Below are 18593 nucleotides of genomic sequence, written 5' to 3' on the forward strand. Positions count from 1 at the left end.
AATCTTTCATATGAAGACGCGGGCCGCAAATCATCATCCTGCGGGCCGCAAATGGCCCGCGGGCCGCGAGTTTGAGACCCCTGTTCTATTGGGTTGAGATCTGGTGACTGTGGAGGTCATTGGAGTTCAGTGAACTCATTGAGATGTTCAAGAAACCACTCTGTAGATGGGTACACTACAGTCATAAAGGGATGGATATAGTCCGCAACAATATTCAGGCAGGCTGTGGCGTTGTAACCATGCTCAATTGGTACTAAGGGGCCTAAAGTGTGCCAAGAAAATGTCTTCCACACCATAATACCACCACTACCAGCCTGAACTGTTAACACAAGGCAGGATGGATCTATGCTTCTGACCCTACCATCCTACCAATAGAGACTCATCAGACCAGACATTGTTCCAATTTTCTATTGTGCAGTTTTGATGAGGTTGTGTACCTATTAGCCTCAGTTTCCAGTTCTTAGCTGACAGGAATGCCACCTGGTTTGGTCTTCTACTTCTTTAACCCATCTACCTCAAGACTGGACGTGTTAGAGATGCAGACCTCGGTTGTAACTAGTGGTTATTTGAGTTCCCTTTCCATCAGCTGGAACCAGTGTGCCCATTCCAATCGAAACTCTGACATCAACAACACATTTCTCTCCACAGAACTGTTCTGACCATTCTCTGTAAACCCTAGGGACGGTTGTGAGTGAAAATCCAAGTAGATCAGCAGTTTCTGAAATACTCAAACCAGTATATCTGGCACCATTAACCACATTACATTTAAAGTCACTTATATCACCTTTCCATCCCATTTTGATGCTCGGTTTGAACTGTGGAAGATCGTCTTAACCCCAAGAAAAGGCTTTATTGTCATTGTGATTTGCTATATTATGCACAACAAAGTTCTAGAAATATGAAATACCATGTCTATGTTCAAATTCCTTCCATGCTCAATCACTATATAGTGCAATATATAGTGCTTTGCCATTTTGTAGTGCTGTCCAAATCTACAATTCCAAAATCAAGTGCCCTAGAAATTTTCCTAGAAGTCTTGTGTTGATGCTCACTACATTCGAGAATAATAGACCACAATAACTTGCGGTCTAACACTTTTTGCTAAAAAAAAATCATTCATTCATTCATCTTCTTGTCCGCTTTGTCCCTTTTGGGGTCACAGGGGTGCCGGAGCCTAACCCGGCGGCTACTGATGGGCAAAGGCGGGGTTCACCCTGGACAGGTCGCCAGTCTGTCACAGGGCCTCAATCACACACACATTCACTCTCACATTCACACCTAGGGGCAATTTGGTCACCAATTAACCTATGAAGCATGTTTTTGGATGGTGGGAAGAAGCCGGAGTTCCGGGTGAAAGCCCTTAAAAAAAAAAAAAAAGTTTTTTTTTTTTTTTTTTTTTTTTACATGTAAAAAACATGTTTAAATTTACATGTTTAATAATCCATTCACATTTTCATCATCAGAACACAGTGGAATTACAAATAGACTTCTTAAAATGTTCGTATCGATTGGATTTTCACCTTGTGAAATCGGTGACATGAAATCTGGCATTTAAAAAAACGAAAGAAAACTAGTGAGCATGGTGTCCAAACGCTTTTAATGTCTAGATAGTCCTGCAGTATATAGTTTTTTTAGTACTTAAAGATTAAGGTTGAAATTCTGACATTGCCCATGTCTAAATCCATGAATGCATTGAGTTGCTGCCAAGGGATTGGCTGATTAGAAATTTGTGTTAATGAGCAGTTGTCAGGTGTGCCTCATAAAGTGTCTAATGAGTGTATTAACAGCTTTAACTACATTTCTCACAAAAAATATATATATTTATGCACACAAGTAAAGCTGTAACATTAGCCATGAAGGATGAGGAGAATTTACTTTAGATATTTTCCCTTTTATAGATGCATTTCACTTTTATTTATATAGCCCAATTGCACAACACAGTTGTCTCAATGGTCTTGACACCGTAGACATCGTCCGTCTATACACCGGTGTAGCTGCTGTATTTAGGACTTTGATCCTCAGTAACTGCTCATGAAAAGCTACAATTCAGCAACAACACAGATCAGCTTTGACTTTATCTTTATCATAGTGTGGTGTTGAGGTTAAAATATATCATGTATATGATCTTGTGCTTTCTTATAATAGAAAACAATCTCAGGTTAGACTTACTAAAGTAGTTAGGACCACCCAAGGGGTCAAAACCTCTTGTTATAAAGTTCAACTTAAAGTTTAATCTGAATATAAAAATGATTAACTCTCTATTTTAGGTTGTATTGAGTAACAAGTTATTTTTTTACTTGTTGCTCCTGATAACACATTCACTTTTTGTGTCTGGGAATAAAAATCTCAGCTTTTCAGTGAAACCTGTCAGTAATTATTGATAGCTTTTTAACACCCCAATTAAACTTAGTCAGAGATTAGGCAGTGCTAAGGTTTTTACAGCTCTGTGTGTAACCTCCCACACTTAAATTAGTAACACATCAGGACAACTGTGCAATTTCAATGGCCTTGCACTGAACAGTGCACACTCGCCTGCACAGACTTAAAAAACAATTGTTTGTTCTTGTTTTTATTTAGAATTCTGAAGGACTGATGGGCAACGAAAAAATCAGAGACTATGACTCCATCACGTCTTTCCTTGGAAGTTGGGGACCATTTCAGATGAGAATTTTCTTTGCACTGGCCGTCAGCATCCTCCCAAATGGATTCACCGGGATCTACATTATATTTGTGGGCGATACTCCCCCTCATGAGTGCCGCATTCCTGACAGCTACAACCTAAGCGAAGCGTGGAGAAATGAGACGATACCGATGGAGACGGTGGATGGAGCTGTACAGCGCAGCTCGTGCAGGAGGCTTCACCTGGAAACCGTCAGAAACTATTCAGAAAGAAACATCCTCCCCAACGTGGACGTGAATGTGAGTGAGATTCCCTGGGAAAAGTGCCGGGATGGCTGGATATACAGCAGAGAGATCTATGAGTCAACTATTGTCACAGAAGTAAGCAATTAAACGTCACTTACTTTCGCTGTTGATAAACTGTTAACACTTTTGAAATATGCAAATCTTTCAGGAAGCTGTAAGTGTTTTTGATTCATGTTTTGATGATGGTTTAAGAAAAACAGAAGAACTTATCTTCAAAATATGATAAAAGTGGAAAAAATATATATTTTTTGCAGGAGTAGATGTTTGAGAAACGGCAAAAAAACTATTTTTTTCTTGTGACAAACAGGAATTTATCAAATTGTTAGTTATCACCTGATTCTGTCTTTCCTTCAAATATACAGAAGTCTTCAGACATTTTATTTAGAATTTAAATTCCCTATACTTAGGCAATTCACGCTGTTACAAGTTTTGTTTTTAAGCTTGTAATAATGTGGAAAAACTTTAAAGAAATATCTATAAGTTTTCAAAAACTTCCGATAGATTTATTCCTCCCTGATTTTTTGCCAAAGCTTTGCTAAAACCTGGTTTATATTCATATAAACAATTTACATTCATACTTACCTGTTCTTAATTTTACAGCAGAAAATTGTCTTGCATAATCAGTTACAAGGTGAAGAGTCCATGAGGACACAAGAGTTGTGCAGGCAGCAAGTTACAGTCCTTGAGTCAGCAAAAACTCCACAGTAAAATCCGAGAATAAGCAAGAATAAAGCTGTTTTAACCAATCTGCTCAGTAACCAAGACATCCAATAAAACTCTACGAACAGTACATTTATAAGTGATTAGTTAAAAAAGTGTGATGTTACACCCCAGTCTAAAAGACTGTAAAAAGAAAGAAAAATTAAACAACTCAAAAAAATCTCCCAAAGACCACTGAAATTAAAGAAATTCAGGCTTTATTTACAAAAAACAAATCTATTTTTTATATAAAAATGAACACATTTTTCAAGGCTGTTTACCCAGAGGGACAGATCAGCTCCGTAGCTACCAACAGAAAATGCTCAGTATTTAACTCTTGGCCAGAAAATCCTCAACCAATCTGGTTCTTTGGACAATTAGCTGCAAATCTGCAAACAAAGATAGCCGAAAAACAGAAAACCTCCCACTCTGACAGAAAATACAATCTAAAAGTAAAAAGATAATAACATAACAGCCTCAGCTGTAAAAGAATGGACAGATGCAACAAAAAATGCACAGATAATGTTTTATTTTTTTGTAAATTATTAGAAAACCTCCTAAAAAATCCAAGGTTTTTGTGTCAGATTTAATCCTTTTTTTTACTATTATTTCATAGAGGCGTCATCTGTCTTTATTTTGTTTCGGAACTTAGAGGGTGTGTGTTGTGCTCAGTGAACTAAAACGAAACAATCGTTGATTTTGCAGTGGGACTTGGTATGTGACGATGCATACAAAAGTCCACTGACCACCTCCATTCACTATGTTGGTGTTCTGGTGGGAACTGTGGTATCAGGACAGCTCTCTGACAGGTAGGAAGTCACTTTTTCAAGCACTCATCAACACTTTAATGTTCCTAATATGGGTCATAAATACACTGACTTGACTCAACAGCTTTTCTTTTCCAGGTTTGGAAGGAAGCCGATGCTTTTCATCATGATGGCTCTGCAGACTGTGGCAATCACAGCTCAGATCTTCTCCCCAAACTGGGAGATCTTCACCTTCATTTTCTGTCTTGTGGGGGCTGGTGGATACTCCAACTACACCATTGCATTTGTCCTGGGTATTACTTATACTTTGGTGTTTTGTGTGTGCACTAATTAGACAGAAGCATACTGTTCATACTGTTTTATATTATTCAAAGGACTTGAAAACGGCAAGGCTTTGTGGAAATAGTTTTTCATAAAATTCCATACAATATATGCAAAAATGTTTTGACTTTCGCCATTCCAATATTGCATGTTTTTTGTTGATTTATTTAAAATCAATTGAATTCAAATTGGCTGAAATATTCCAACAGGGTCTGAAATTCTCAGTCCGCGGATCCGAGTGGTTTTCTGCTCTCTTGGAGTCTTCATGGGCTCAGCCGTGGGGTACATGGCGATGCCGGCTGTGGCCTATTTCCTTCGAGACTGGCAGTCACTGCTGATTGCTATGGCTGCCTCTGGCTTAATCTACATTCCTCTGTGGTGGTAAGAATATTTCTGCAAAATTCTTAACTTTAATAAACAGAACAAGGCTATATTTGTCTCAATTATGATTGTAGATAACTGTATATCTTTTTAGCAGACAGTTTTTCATGCTAATCAATTTATAACGTTCATCTTTTGTTCTGTATTTTCCAAGCGATTTCCATTTTCTTTTATTTTCAGGTTGCTCTCAGAGTCTCCACGCTGGCTCCTTTCTCAGGGGAAAGTAGAGGAGGCTGAGGCCATCCTGAAAGAGGCTGCAAAAACGAACAAAGTCCAGGTTCCACAGCCCATTTTTACACAAGCAGAGGTGAGCAGGACCACACAATTAACACAAAAGTTGAATTAAATGCTAAATTACCATTTATGTTGCTGTTTTTTCCAGGTTGAGGATGCTCTGGCAATGAAGGAAAAGAAAATCAACATTATGGTCATTGTGAAAAGCTGCAACATATTATCAATAATAATGGCGTGTGCCAGTTTATGGTAATGTTTCACTGAATGACTTTCAAGGAAAACTCTATCTTTAGCTTCTGCTCCTACTTATTTTCAGATTTCCAATTTATGTCTTGACAGGATGATCATCACCATAAGTTACTACGCTTTACTTCTCAACACGTCAAATCTCAACGGGAACCCTTACTTGAACTGCTTCCTGTCGGCCGTGACAGAGGTCCCAGCGTACATAATTGCCTTGTTGCTGCTGCGATTCTGCTCCAGACACATCTGTCAGTCCTCCACACTTTTCCTGGGGGGCGTCATGATCCTCTGTGTGCGTCTCATTCCAATAGGTAATGCTCAGAGCTGACGACAAAGAAAAAAAAGTGGATGATAATCACCTTTTCATATTTATTTACTTTTTCAATTTTATTTATTTACATATTTATTTTGTACAATAGCTGTATTTCCATTGCACATTTATAGAAATTCTCAAAACATAAAAAACACACAATTTCACAGTTAAACTGTTTCATTTCATTTATATTTATGCACATAAACACAAACCAACTGATGCGATTAGTTTAAACAGACTAAACTAAACTGGGCATCCCAACCCTTAGACCCGTCTTCTCGGTAAAGAGGGTCAAAAGATAAAATGACTGAAAAATAAAATGACTGAGAAACAACTGTCTATTTCTCAAAAATAAAAAAAGTCTACTTACTATTGCAAGGTGGTTGAAAGAGTCTGAAAGGTTAAATATTAAGCCAAAACTTTGCTCCAAAGCATTTCCTCCTAAGATAACTCTCCATGTGGTTAAAGATAAATGTGAAAATATTTGTAAAGTATCCGAAAATTATGATTTGTATTAAGAATAGCTTTTTTCCTTCAGATTTACCCGCAGTGGCTGTGCTTCTTGAAATGCTGGGGAAGTTTGGAGTGACTTCAGCCTTCTGCATTGTGTACTCGGTCACCTCTGAACTTTTCCCCACTGTGATCAGAAACACAGCAATGGGCTGCTGCTCCATGGCTGCACGAATAGCCACCATTCTCTCCCCCTTCATCATTTATCTGGGTAAGAATACTTCTATGGGAACCTCTGTTAAAAACATTCATTGAAATTGATTATTTTTCAACAAAAAAATGTATTGCAGTATGCAGTATTGATAAATACTTATTGACTGATTTTTCAATTAAATACGTACTTGTTTTTCTTCAGTTTTAAATGTGAAAATTCCCATTTTTTGTCATAGAAAGTTCAACTTCTTTTCATTTTAAATGACTTCTTATGTGAAAACTGTTTTTCTAAACTAAACAAAATAGGTTTTAAATTGAATATTGAAAAATAAATCATATTAAATGCCCTTTAAAGGGGAAAAATGCTTTTAACAAGTTGCTCACTAATTGAAAAAGGGATATTTTTTAGTACTTTTGGAGTATTTTACCAATTGAATTTTTGTTTAATTTAAATCTAAGCTTAAACCAGAATTTTAATGCACATTATGCCCAACATCATTACAGAAAAGAAGTGTCCTCCATCTCCCCAATGCTTGTTTCCTTTCCTATTTTAAAGGTAAATACTACAAGGCTCTACCGTACATAGTGATGGGAGTTCTGGCTCTCAGCGGCGCTGTTATCACGTTCATCCTGCCAGAAACTCGAGGAAAAGTTTTACCAGAGACCATTCCACAAATGCAGAGGATATGCGGGTAAGTTTGTGTTAAATCAGTTTTCAATATTAACCTTAAATTTCTTTTAACCTTGTATGTTGCTAGTTTGCAACATACCTTTCAGTCCAGGACTGCTGCAGAAATTATTCACCTTGAAAGGGAAAAATAACAATATTTATTTATATCATTAGAAATAAATCCAGCCTTGAAACGGTTAAAAATGTAGAAAACTTTTCTCTCTTCTATGTGGTTATTGATGATGATTTCAAAAATAGTGATGCTGATGTTTTAAAGGAATCTTTGTTGGTGTATAAACTTACTTCTTTATACTGTTCTCTCAATTTTCTCTGCTGGAAAGGACAAAAGTGAATTAATAAATAAGATGAATTATTTATTTTTTTATATATTTATTTTTACCTAATGTCACCAAACTTCGTTTTTGTCTTTACACAGAAGAAGAAGTGACAAAGAAGACCACATTGGAGAGAAACTGTCCATTTGGCAGGGAAAAGAGACTAAATTATAGTTATTTATTGTTCTGGTCAGTGTAGTTATTTCTGTTCTTGTGTGTTTGTGTGAAATGTTTTTTTATGAAACTGTGATGTTAGACTTATATTCTCACCTTAATCAAGTTTAAATAAATCAATGTATATTAACTTTGTGCTTTACTTTATTTTAAAATACTCACAGTACATGTAAGCTATTCAAGAACGACAGCAATGCCGGCAGATCCACAAATATTGTATGAATATTTTTAGCACGTCATTCATGTTTAAATGAAGCTTAGTTTTAGATGTTTAGGTTATGTTGTTCAGCAAGTAAAAAATGAAATGCTGATAAAAGGAGTCAAGTGTAAACTGCTTTAAGTTTTTTGTTTTTCTATTAATTGTATGAATTTATGTCTGTTTTCTTTATCTGGCCGAATAAAGGTTTCTTTAAGAAAATTGACATTTTGTTGGTAATCTTTTTTTTTTATTGTTTGGAAAGGTATGCAATTAAAGTGGGGTAAAATGGGAATTACTCTAAATTATTTACATGTTTTTATTGTGAGCCATAAGTGTAATTCTAATCAATTGTATGGATTTGCTGCCATTTAACATTGTTCCCATGGTACATTATATGGTAAGATTTGATTTATTTTGAGAAACATAATAATGGCCAATCTTGTATGGTAATCATAAAATATTGTATGTATTAAAAACTTTGACCTGTAGTTACAACGGAGTATTAGAGCCACCATGATAGAAAATAAATAGATGTATGAAAAGTCATAAAATTGTGAGAAAATTCAACATTTTAAGGAGTAAAATCTAACAATTATGGCTTAAAAAGTTGTAAACAAGGAAAAGCTGTACTTTTTCTAGAATCAAGTTGTGATATCAACATTTTTGGTGTGAGTGGGTGTGTGATTATGGCCTTGCGACAGACTGGCGACCTGTCCGGGTGTCTCCTGCCTTTGCTCATCAGTAGTTAGGGTCCGGCATCTCCGCAACTCCAAAAGGGATAAAGAGGTCAAGAAGATGAATGAACGAATGAATGAAAACAAAAAATTGAAGCAAGATTCTTGAACAGCATGATGTCCATCCCATTTCTCTAAATTGTCTGCAACATAAATTAAACTGCTAATGTCCGATTGTCTTTGTTGACCCACTCTAATCATCTTAGATCTACTGTAAAAACATTCTTTAGTGATCTTTTAATTGTGATTTTTGCCTTTTTGTTAACCATAAGCTAAAAATATGTTGTTTTTCTAGGACATAGTTTCTGCAGAGCAGTAGAAGTTAATTAGAAATGTGTCTCTGAGTTGTGGATGGAGTACGGAGTGAGCCTTCCTACACTTCCCATCATCCCTTTGTTTACTCTCTGCACATTACTGGTGCAACAAAAATGGCGAGCTATTTTGATGCTCTCCAAAAGTACAAAGATGTGCATGGATCTATTTGTGGATGCATCAGAATAGAGCGGAACAGCAGGAGCAGGTAAAGCTTTTTGACAACTCAATTTTTCGTCTGCTCCTGATTCACAACAATTTAAATACAGAAGTACACAGAAATGCAGTGTTGAACCTAATTTTTCTTCATTTATGTACTCAAACATGACAAAAATGATGCAAGAACTTGTTAAAACCATAGACTGTAAAAACAATAGACAGATCGAGCAATGAGGTCCCCCATTGGAAATGCATTACTTCCTCTCCTCGCGAAAGTAGGCCGCCGCTTTCACCGTCAATTCCTGAAACGGATACCGCCATTTGCAAACAATCTTCAGCGATTGGTCTGAGTCATAGCTGAGTCATGGAATCTACAGGAAGTACTGTCGCCAATCAGGAGTGAGTTTATTGCAACCGTCCACCTCTTTCCACGCCTCGACCACGAGACCGACCGCGGATGTAAACACCTTCAATAACGGCGGTTCGGGAGAATGGCTTTTTAGGCTTCTTTAGCCTTTCTTTTAGGCTTTTGATCACGTGGCCAGAAATCCTCCGGCTCTTTTCTAAATGACGTCGTTCCCGGTTAAGGTTAGAATTACGGTTATGGTTAGGGTTAGAAAAGCAATTTGTTCGTTTGTGGGGTTGTCTGTGATGCTCACGCCTCCACCAGGGGACGTGTCAAACGTGGAAAACACGTTTTAACACGTTTAGGACCGCGCGTATTATATGCACGCAAAGACCGGTTTTGGCGTATGTATTTCCCAAATCGTGGCATATGTACGCATTTTATTGAGACTGGGCTGATTGTACAAGTCATTGTTCAAGCCTTTGAGGGAGAACCATCCCAACATTTGATTCTGTCAGCGGTCCTTTTGGATTTACTTACATTTATTCATTTTTGTCGAGATAAAAGGAGCATTTGGGTTACGCTGCTGCAGACCGGCGCGTGTCCCCCTCGCGCGCGCGCCGCAGCCCGTCTCTTTACATGCGGCCACGTTAGTCTGATCAGATGCACGTGAGAAGCACGTTCAGCGGTATTTAAAATAAATAACCATCCTAACAAGTGAACAGCTGGATCTTCTTTCTGTTTGAAAATACGTCCCGGTCCTTTAATGTTTTTCTCGCGCTCGGACGGCTGCGTCTAATTCAGGCTGAAGCTGGAAAAGTTCGGCGAAAATGAATCTTTGGTTGGTGATTTTATGCACATATATGCAACTTAGATTTCATAAGCTACAATCAAAACAGTGAAATAAAGAAAAACGAACGTTAAACAAAGAAAAAAGTCCAAAGCACATAACCTCAGAGTGAAATCTATTTCTACAGAATAAATCCTCATCTAAAAATGTTGACAGCATGCGCCTCTTGTTGTTTCAAACTGCTGCATCTGTACATTCCATTGAGGAAAACAACAGTAGAACAATGACTGGTAGGTACATTTTTGAATTGTAAAGTAGGTGTTAAAAGGTCTTCACGGACCCATTGATGAAGTCTGCTCCCATTGGCTACCCGTCATGTGTCAATCAAATCCCCCAGATGTTCGACGTCAGACCCACAAACGCTTATTGAGCCATCTGATTGGTCAATTTATAACTCTAATAACTTGTGATAATGGAAAAAAATCTTTGAAAAAAAATTAGGATTAGAAAAAAGAAGTTAAGCAGAAAGCAGCAGAGGAAGAATGATTATTCTGACATATAAAATGACTGAGAAATAACTGTCTGTTTCCCAATGTAAGTCAATGGGACTTTGGCCTTTTTGCAACCCAGTGGTACTTCCTATATGGAACACGGAAGTAGGGGGGCTTGCTTTGTCCATTTATTTTATATACAGTCTATGGTTAAAACACAAAAAAGCCCTTAATTTTCAAGAACAATCAAATTAAACTTTTTTTTTTACTTTAAAATGACTTCTTTTCTCATAATTTTACGATTTTATTCGCATATATTTCTTCGTTTTAGTCACAAGTATTTATATTTTTACATATTTTATTGTTTTCATTATATTTTTAATCAAAAAACGTGTCAATATCTTTTTGCGAGGCTTTCAGGGGAAGTCACGCGTGTCATTAGGTAACACATGAATATTCATGATTATGTGTCCTCTGCTGCCTCCGTGGGAAGCCCATTTTATTTCACTTTCATTTTTGAATGGGACACGGAGACCTTTTGAAAAGCACAGGATGTATTGTTGTTTGTTGGGTCGAAACCGGCCAGAATCAACACCAGCCGCGGCATTTTGATTTTCCAAACCAAACGCCTCGCGCGACGTTTCTGCATCTGCATCTGCGCGTTGGGGTTCCGAGAAAAGCAGCGGATTTCTTCGTGCAGGGAGGACTAAAATTAAAAGTGAAAGAAGAAAGCAAGAACTTCTTTGTTCACTCCAACAAACCTATATGGTACGTGGGAACTTAGCTTGGTTTACCACCGTTACCACTAATCGGATCCCAACGATGGACAAGATTTAAGAAGTAAGTATTTATGTTTAATGACGCTGTGTTTGGTTTTCAGTCATCCTCTGTTGCCATGTCTGGGGATTTTTCTGCCTTTTCGTAATGGCTGAGGTGTGGTCTTTGTGTAGATTTTTAGAAAATCTGCCTCATTTGCCCTAATAATTTTGAATTTGTGAGTTGTTATTAAAATATTATCTAAATACTGGTATATGTTTACGTTGTTAGCTAACAACTCCCAGATGGGTATTAGTTAGTTTTAGCTAGGCTAGTTTACAGCTAATTCTGTTTGAAACTTTATTTATATTTCTTAAAAAATCTAACAACCTCCCTTGTCGCGTTTTATTTTTTACAATTGTTATGTCCTAAGTGCCTAAATGTAACATTGTTTTACTCTGTATTTGTTGAAGTTCATAGGACCGCCCACATTCGGGAAGGTTTCAAGTTGTTGATGTTGTAATTATTCTCTTTAGCCACTAGATGACGCCAAAGACGCCCATCTTGGTCCTCGCATTTTGTTTTCAACGTGCAAAAAAACATTTTTTTGCAACTTGTGTCCTCACTTGTCCCAATACATTAACTTTTTTTTTTTGCAACATGTGTCCTCACTTGTCCCATTATACTTTTAATCATTTTTACATTTTACGTGCCTATATGTAATTAATTGGTTTACTCTGTATTTGTTAAAGTCCATAGGACCGCCCACATTCTGGAAGGTTTCAAATTATAGATGTTGTAATTATTCTCATAAGCCACTAGAAGCCGCCAAATACGCCCGTCTTGTTCTTCGCACAAGTTTTTGTTTCCCATCCATCCATCCATCTTCTTGGCTGCTTCTTCCCTTTCGGGGTCGCGGGGGTGCCGGAGCCTAACCCAGCTACTGAAGGGCAAAGGCGGGGTACACCCTGGACAGGTCGCCAGTCTGTCGCAGGGCCTCAATCACACACCCATTCACTCTCACATTCACACCTAGGGGCAATTTAGAGTCACCAATTAACCTATGAAGCATGTTTTTGGACGGTGGGAGGAAGCCGGAGTCCCCGGTGAAAACCCACGCATGCACGGGGAGAACATGCAAACTCCACACAGAAAGGTCCCAGCCAGGATTCGAACAGGGGCCTTCTCGCTGTGAGGCAAGAGCGCTAAACACTGCGCCTCGGTGCAGCCCTGAGTTTTTGTTTTCAACATCCAAAAACATTTATTTAAGACTTGTGTCAAGGATGCAATACTCAAGTATGTAGTTCATTCAAATATAACCACGAATGTAATTTTTTTTGGTTTGGCTTCTTTTTCTATGCTTGTTTTCATGTAGGGTTGAACGGCGCAAAGTTCAATGTGTGCTGATCTATTTTGGTTTTGCAAAATAGAAACTACGGTCAGTGTGCTCAGTTTTGAGGTTAAGGTCAACCAGAAGAGTTCTGCATCTATTTATAGTAAGTTACTTTTTTTGCAAAATAACTGATGTTTCTCAGGGTCTAAATGTAAAGGACATATTTTTTTAAAGATATAAATCTCAGATCTTTAAAAACTGCTCAAAGGCACAAACAGCAGGTAAAAAGTATACAAATGTAAATTTTAAACACAGCATACTTTCTTTAGATAAATGTTTCTGCTGTAAAAATAATAAAGTAAGGCCACTTTGGAATTTTTTGAGCTAATTGCTGCAAAAATAAGTTTTCTTTAATATTTGGAGGTAATTTCATACCTAAATGCTTTGCATTCCCAGGTACCAAGTAGTCCCATAGTCTCTAATAAATAGAGCTTTCATTTCCCTGTCTTTTTTTTTTAACTTCAATAATTGTGTTTCAAAGATTTGTTGTAAGTATACACCATTTTATTTATTTTAAAAATAATAATTTATTTGTTTGTAAAGTGTTTGCTTTTGTTAGAATTTTCACACACAAATATTCCTAAAAAAGACATTCAAAGGCTGCTTAGAAGTGTAAAGTGCCACATTTTATTTACAGCAGGGGTACTAATAATAAAAACTAGTTGATTATAGTTTTTAGTCCAACCTTTAAAAAAAACGTTCAATTTTGAAACACTAGAGGGCGCCAAAGACCTTTGAAAGACAAGCATGTGCCCCATTCTTTTCAACTTTATGCATTCAAAGGTTTCAGTGCAATCTAATAAATAGGATTTTTTTTTCTTTATTATGTAAGTTCTTATGCTTGCTTGTGGATTGAAGCTGAAAAGTCATCAGTTCACTGTCAATGTTTCCTGATGTTGTTGTCATGGCTTAAAGGGGGGAAGGATTGTGACTCAAAACAGGAAGAGAAGTGTTCAATAAAAAACCATAACAAATATTTTAAATACAATAAATCTCTTTGGACTTCAACATATTAAAATTCCACATTTGTTTTTCTCCCTAGAGAAAAATATTGCACACTTCCTTGTACATTAACCTGTCGAGCCTCAATCCTGTATCAGATAACATCAGCAAACCAGTAGGTTCAGTCTCTGGTGCTGCAAAATACACCTGGTGAAGGTGGATCTCCATATTTGTCCTGTTTCCTCAAAAGCCTCTTCCTGCTAAATTCTTCTTTTATTGTGAAAATCTCTTTGTGGATGGCATTAAAAAGACATAAAGAGCTTCCACATTATATCAACAAAAGGGAAGGGACTGAACATGCGTTAAAAAAACAGAGTCAGCTCTCTGAAAGTCCCTTCTCTGGTAATTCATTGGGATGATGCAACTTGATGTGGCATGTTTGTCACATGGCAAATATAAGGTGATATTTTCTTTTTAAATTTCAAGATTCAACTTGATATTTTTTTAGCATTTAAAGTTACAAAGTGAGTGGTTTTCCTCTAAAAGTCCTCCAAAGTCAACAAGATACTTTGATAAGAGACATGTAAATAATTAAAAATGTAAAAAAATGTTGTGCATACATTTTTTTAACCTAAATCATGTCCTTAGGGGTATAGTTAAAAGAATACTGAGGTTATTTTGTGATTCTCTTGGTATCATTTCATGTGTGCCATGGTTGCTTTGGTTTCCTAGAAGTCCAGTGTTTAGAAAAAATGCCCAGACTTCCTCACAGGAGCCTCACTGCTTGTGGAACCGATTGGGCAAAACAGAAGGCCTGGATTTCCTAACTGTGGAGGGATTTATAGTAAATGCTCCAGTGGCTAGCCCTGCACAGCCCCACCTGCTGGTGAAATACAAGTACTGGTGTCTTCTTTCAAGTCACGTGGTTTATAGGAAATCGGGCCTCAGTGGCAGAGCAGGTTAGACTGTCAGAGGCTCACAGACTCCACTGTCAGCAGATTTTGGGCTCTAGTTTTATTTTCATAGGGTATTTGTCTGGTTTATGTCTCATTTTTACTATATTTGCAAGCATGCATCTTTTTACACAGTGGGTCATGCAAGGAAAAGGAATTGAGCATCTTGTGACTCCATGGTCACTTTTCTTGGTTATTTATTGTGGTTTTGTGCTTATAGCTGCATGTGGAAATAAATTATACCTATGTATACTCAATGCTCATGCTTTATAAGCTTCTATTTAAGAAACATATAACTTTATTTAGAACAGGAGATTAAAGACAAAGATGAAGTTGTTGGTATGTTTATTTGTTGTTTTTTCTCAAACCGCAGCCCTGGAAACCCGTATTTATGGACCCAGTGCTCTTTTGTTTTCTTCCTGCCATTGTCGGTATGACCTCAAACCACTTTACCTGTGGCCACGCCTTGAGCAGATGGCAGAAGGGCCCAAACACTGCCACTGAAGTGTGATTTAATGTAAACATTGAATTTGCCTGTCACGCAAGTGCTTTTTTTTTTTTTTTTTTTCTTGTTCCTGCTCCATTCTTTCAGCATAAGGCTTCCTGACCTATGCTAATGTTGAGTGAGTTTTCATGCACATAAGAATGCCGATGCAAACAAATGCTTGCAGCAAACAACTTCTAAAAATAAAGTATTTGCATGGGTGTAGTACATAAAATGTAAGGTGTTACAGAACAAACACAAAGCGGGGCCTGTCATTATCAAGGTCAGTGCAGTCTACTGCTGGGTTTAGATTCAGCTCTGTCTTTAAGAGCTTTGGAAGGGTTGCATAAGCAGACATGCACGTATTTTGTGACCTATATTTTTATGCAATATGTCTGAATGGTTACTTTAAGTCTTTTTATGCATGAATAAAAATTAAAATATCTGCTTAAGCACCATATAACTTTATTTAGAACAAGAGATCAGAATAAACAAAAAAGATTTCTAAAGAAAGAAATGGTAATTATCGCTTTAAAACAATGTCACACTCAAAGGTTTTTCTGTCAACTTCCTGGTTAACTTCAGCAGTAAACAATATGCTCCACCGGTGCTTTGGATCATTTATCCTGATAATGCTCTCCACTGTTTTTCCATTTCCAAACTTTTACTGACTAAAGTTCCAGTAAACGGATGACAGGAAGAAAGTAAATGAAGACACAGCAGCAGCTAAATAAAAATGACTGTGGAACAACTAGAAAACACAATCCTTTAACTAGCAACAGTGTTTGACCCGTGCAAGTGCAACAGTTGCATCTTGCAGCCACTTTTAAGGGACGTCATGAGTTGGTACAGTTGTTGTGCGTGTGGTAAGTGTTAGATACACTTGTGATGTGTGGGTGATGCTATCGTATGGTGCACTAATACTGCATTCTAGTCATTAGTAAGGTGTGCCGACTAACCGTGCACAAATCCTCCATGCACAGGGTGTGCAGGTGATACATAAGTGTTCAAAGGATGTCTGCCCACACAAACTACGCTCCGATTGCCCAATTTCCTAGTTTTCTAGCAGTCAGGCTGCTCTCTAAGAATGCACAAAGACCAAGCACTTATCACTTGAACAACACTAACAGAGCCCCCTTGTGCAGGAGGTACTTTTATGTAAAAAAAAAAAAAAAAAAATCTGTACGATGTGCCTGCATCCAACCTACTTCCCCCTTTTTTACCCTCAAATGTCATTCAAGTATGGCGTAAGGAATCTGTCAAAAAGCAACATTCATAAAGAGAAAATTGTACACAAAAACTTTGTGTACAACTTTACAGAAAAATAAGAACGCAACGTTTATTTTTACATTTAACATGTCTTTTGAATATCATTTGACTTCGTTTTGAATACGCCTTTTCCAAATTTACCCTTTTCCCTCGCTGTCAAAAATACATCACAGCGTCACAGGCATATACATCCAGTCCCAAAACATTGATGTTCACATTGCACATGCGTGTTGTAGTTTATTTAACAAACTAAAATAAAACCTGTTATTGATCTCATAACAGGAAAATTATCTTGAAAGCCATAGCTCTGCTGAAAACTGAATAAAACAGATCATAATACAGTCATGTCCAACCACATTTTGTGGTTGTAAGGTGACAGCAGCTGATTGTGTAACAACTCAGCAATGGATCATGTCAGACCCAGAAACAGTCCACTTCACTCATTAGATGTTTAAAAAAAAAGGTCCATGTCTGTGAAAATTGATTGATAATAAGAGGATAACGAAACAAAAACATGTTAACTGAGCTTTTTTTTTCTTTTCTGATTTTTATTTCTTTTTATTTAGAGCCTGTACTGGCTATTGTTGGGGTCAGACGAGGAACATTTAGACCCGTCTTTCCTGGAAATAAACTGGCTGGCTAAGCGTAGATCTCGGCACTTCCATACCGCTCCTTGCCAGAACGGCAGTAGCAGAGAGACGGAGATCCCTCCGCCTCCTGCTCTGGCATTTTTCATTTTCTTTCATCGTTCTCTTATTAACATCTCTTTTTTTTTTACAAACATGGATGTTTTTACACATAATATGAGTGATGTCTGCTGATCTTTTTTTCCACCACTTCCGGGTCTGGTCCATTGTTTACACGATCAGCTGTCCCGATGTTTCGGGACTCAATGTTTATGCCTGTGACGTATTATTTTACAGTTTGTTAACCAGGGTATTTAAGTCGTATTCGAAACAAAGACAAATTGAACTTAAAACAGACAAGTCAACCGTAAAACTAATCGTTCAATTAATATGTTTCTGCAAAAGTTGAGCACAACTTTGTCCTTATGAATATGATTGTTTTTGACAGTTATCTTACCCCATATTCAAGAGTCTGCTATGACCCGTCACTTGCAGCAGGCCCGTAAAAAAAAATGTTCATGAACATTTTGGCCCCATTGGCTCACTAAGTGCATTGCAATCTTTATATTTTGCAATTTTTACAATTTACAAGTTGAGAACGATTGACAAGTGGCTCAAAAGTGCCCAAGGAAATATTCTATCTATGCAGCCGCAGCTTCTAGAAACCTTTTTTTTTTTTTTTTTTGCAGCTTTCATAAATTAAAAAATGTATTTCATTTTTACATTTCCATTTCATAGCTATTTATGTTTGGTTTGAATTAGGGATGCAAAATTAAACTCAATAGCAAACTAACAAACTACAGGTGTTTGTTTAAAAAAGCACAAAAAACTCCTTTTATATTCATGCTAAACCATTGATTTGCTGAATCAACAATAGATTTCTTTAGCAAATAGACAATTTTTTAGTAAATCTGCAGATTAATTTGATCTACATTTATTTCTGTCTGTTGGTTAGGCTCACAAACATTCAGTCTTCATTAATCTCACAACCCTCCACCCCTGTCGTGTCTCGATAGGCTGTATCTGTTGAACATGCACCCACGTTAACACATACCAAAAGACACTAAATCCCTTGGTATCAAATGATGTTCTCATACCATGACTTTTCCAGCTCATGCACGTGTTAAACTAAAGTCGCACACATAGGTTTGTTTTTCTGTTTAATGTTTTTTTTAAAGCTTGGATTTGCCTGCTTTGTACTTTTAAGTTTAACTGATCCAAACCCACTGTAATTATGTGACTAAATATCCTTAGCTAAAAAATACCAGTAAATATTTAATTTGGCATGTAGTTTTAGTTATATTAGTTACAAGATGTGCTTACTGGAGGCCGTGCTCAAATGTTCTGCAAGCAGTAATGTTCATTTAGGAAGCACAAATACAACTTGTCCAAAAGCTTAATATTTAATTTTTTA

General features: G+C 37.1%; 1 protein-coding gene across 1 annotated transcript; it reads left to right on the forward strand.

Annotated features, from left to right (window-relative positions):
• Window positions 1-2359: 2359 nt before the first annotated feature.
• On the forward strand, window positions 2360-8384 carry LOC112142195 (solute carrier family 22 member 4). Its single transcript, XM_024265440.2, has 10 exons — window positions 2360-3000; window positions 4330-4433; window positions 4530-4684; window positions 4922-5093; window positions 5274-5400; window positions 5476-5576; window positions 5667-5881; window positions 6422-6604; window positions 7103-7238; window positions 7653-8384. Exons 1-10 carry the CDS (start codon window positions 2593-2595, stop codon window positions 7723-7725), a joined length of 1674 nt encoding a protein of 557 aa, XP_024121208.1. The 5' UTR covers window positions 2360-2592; the 3' UTR covers window positions 7726-8384.
• The last annotated feature ends 10209 nt before the right edge of the window (window positions 8385-18593 follow it).

Source organism: Oryzias melastigma, linkage group LG14, assembly GCF_002922805.2.
Source record: "Oryzias melastigma strain HK-1 linkage group LG14, ASM292280v2, whole genome shotgun sequence".
Lineage (NCBI taxonomy): Eukaryota > Metazoa > Chordata > Actinopteri > Beloniformes > Adrianichthyidae > Oryzias > Oryzias melastigma.

What these genes read in the sequence shown, in the direction of transcription:
- LOC112142195 (XM_024265440.2), top strand. Translation starts at nt 2,593, where the DNA reads ATGGGCAACGAAAAAATCAGAGACTATGACTCCATCACGTCTTTCCTT. An exon ending in AGTCAACTATTGTCACAGAA is followed by an intron (nt 3,001 to 4,329) that starts GTAAGCAATTAA and finishes TTGATTTTGCAG; the next exon opens with TGGGACTTGGTATGTGACGA. An exon ending in TCAGGACAGCTCTCTGACAG is followed by an intron (nt 4,434 to 4,529) that starts GTAGGAAGTCAC and finishes TTTCTTTTCCAG; the next exon opens with GTTTGGAAGGAAGCCGATGC.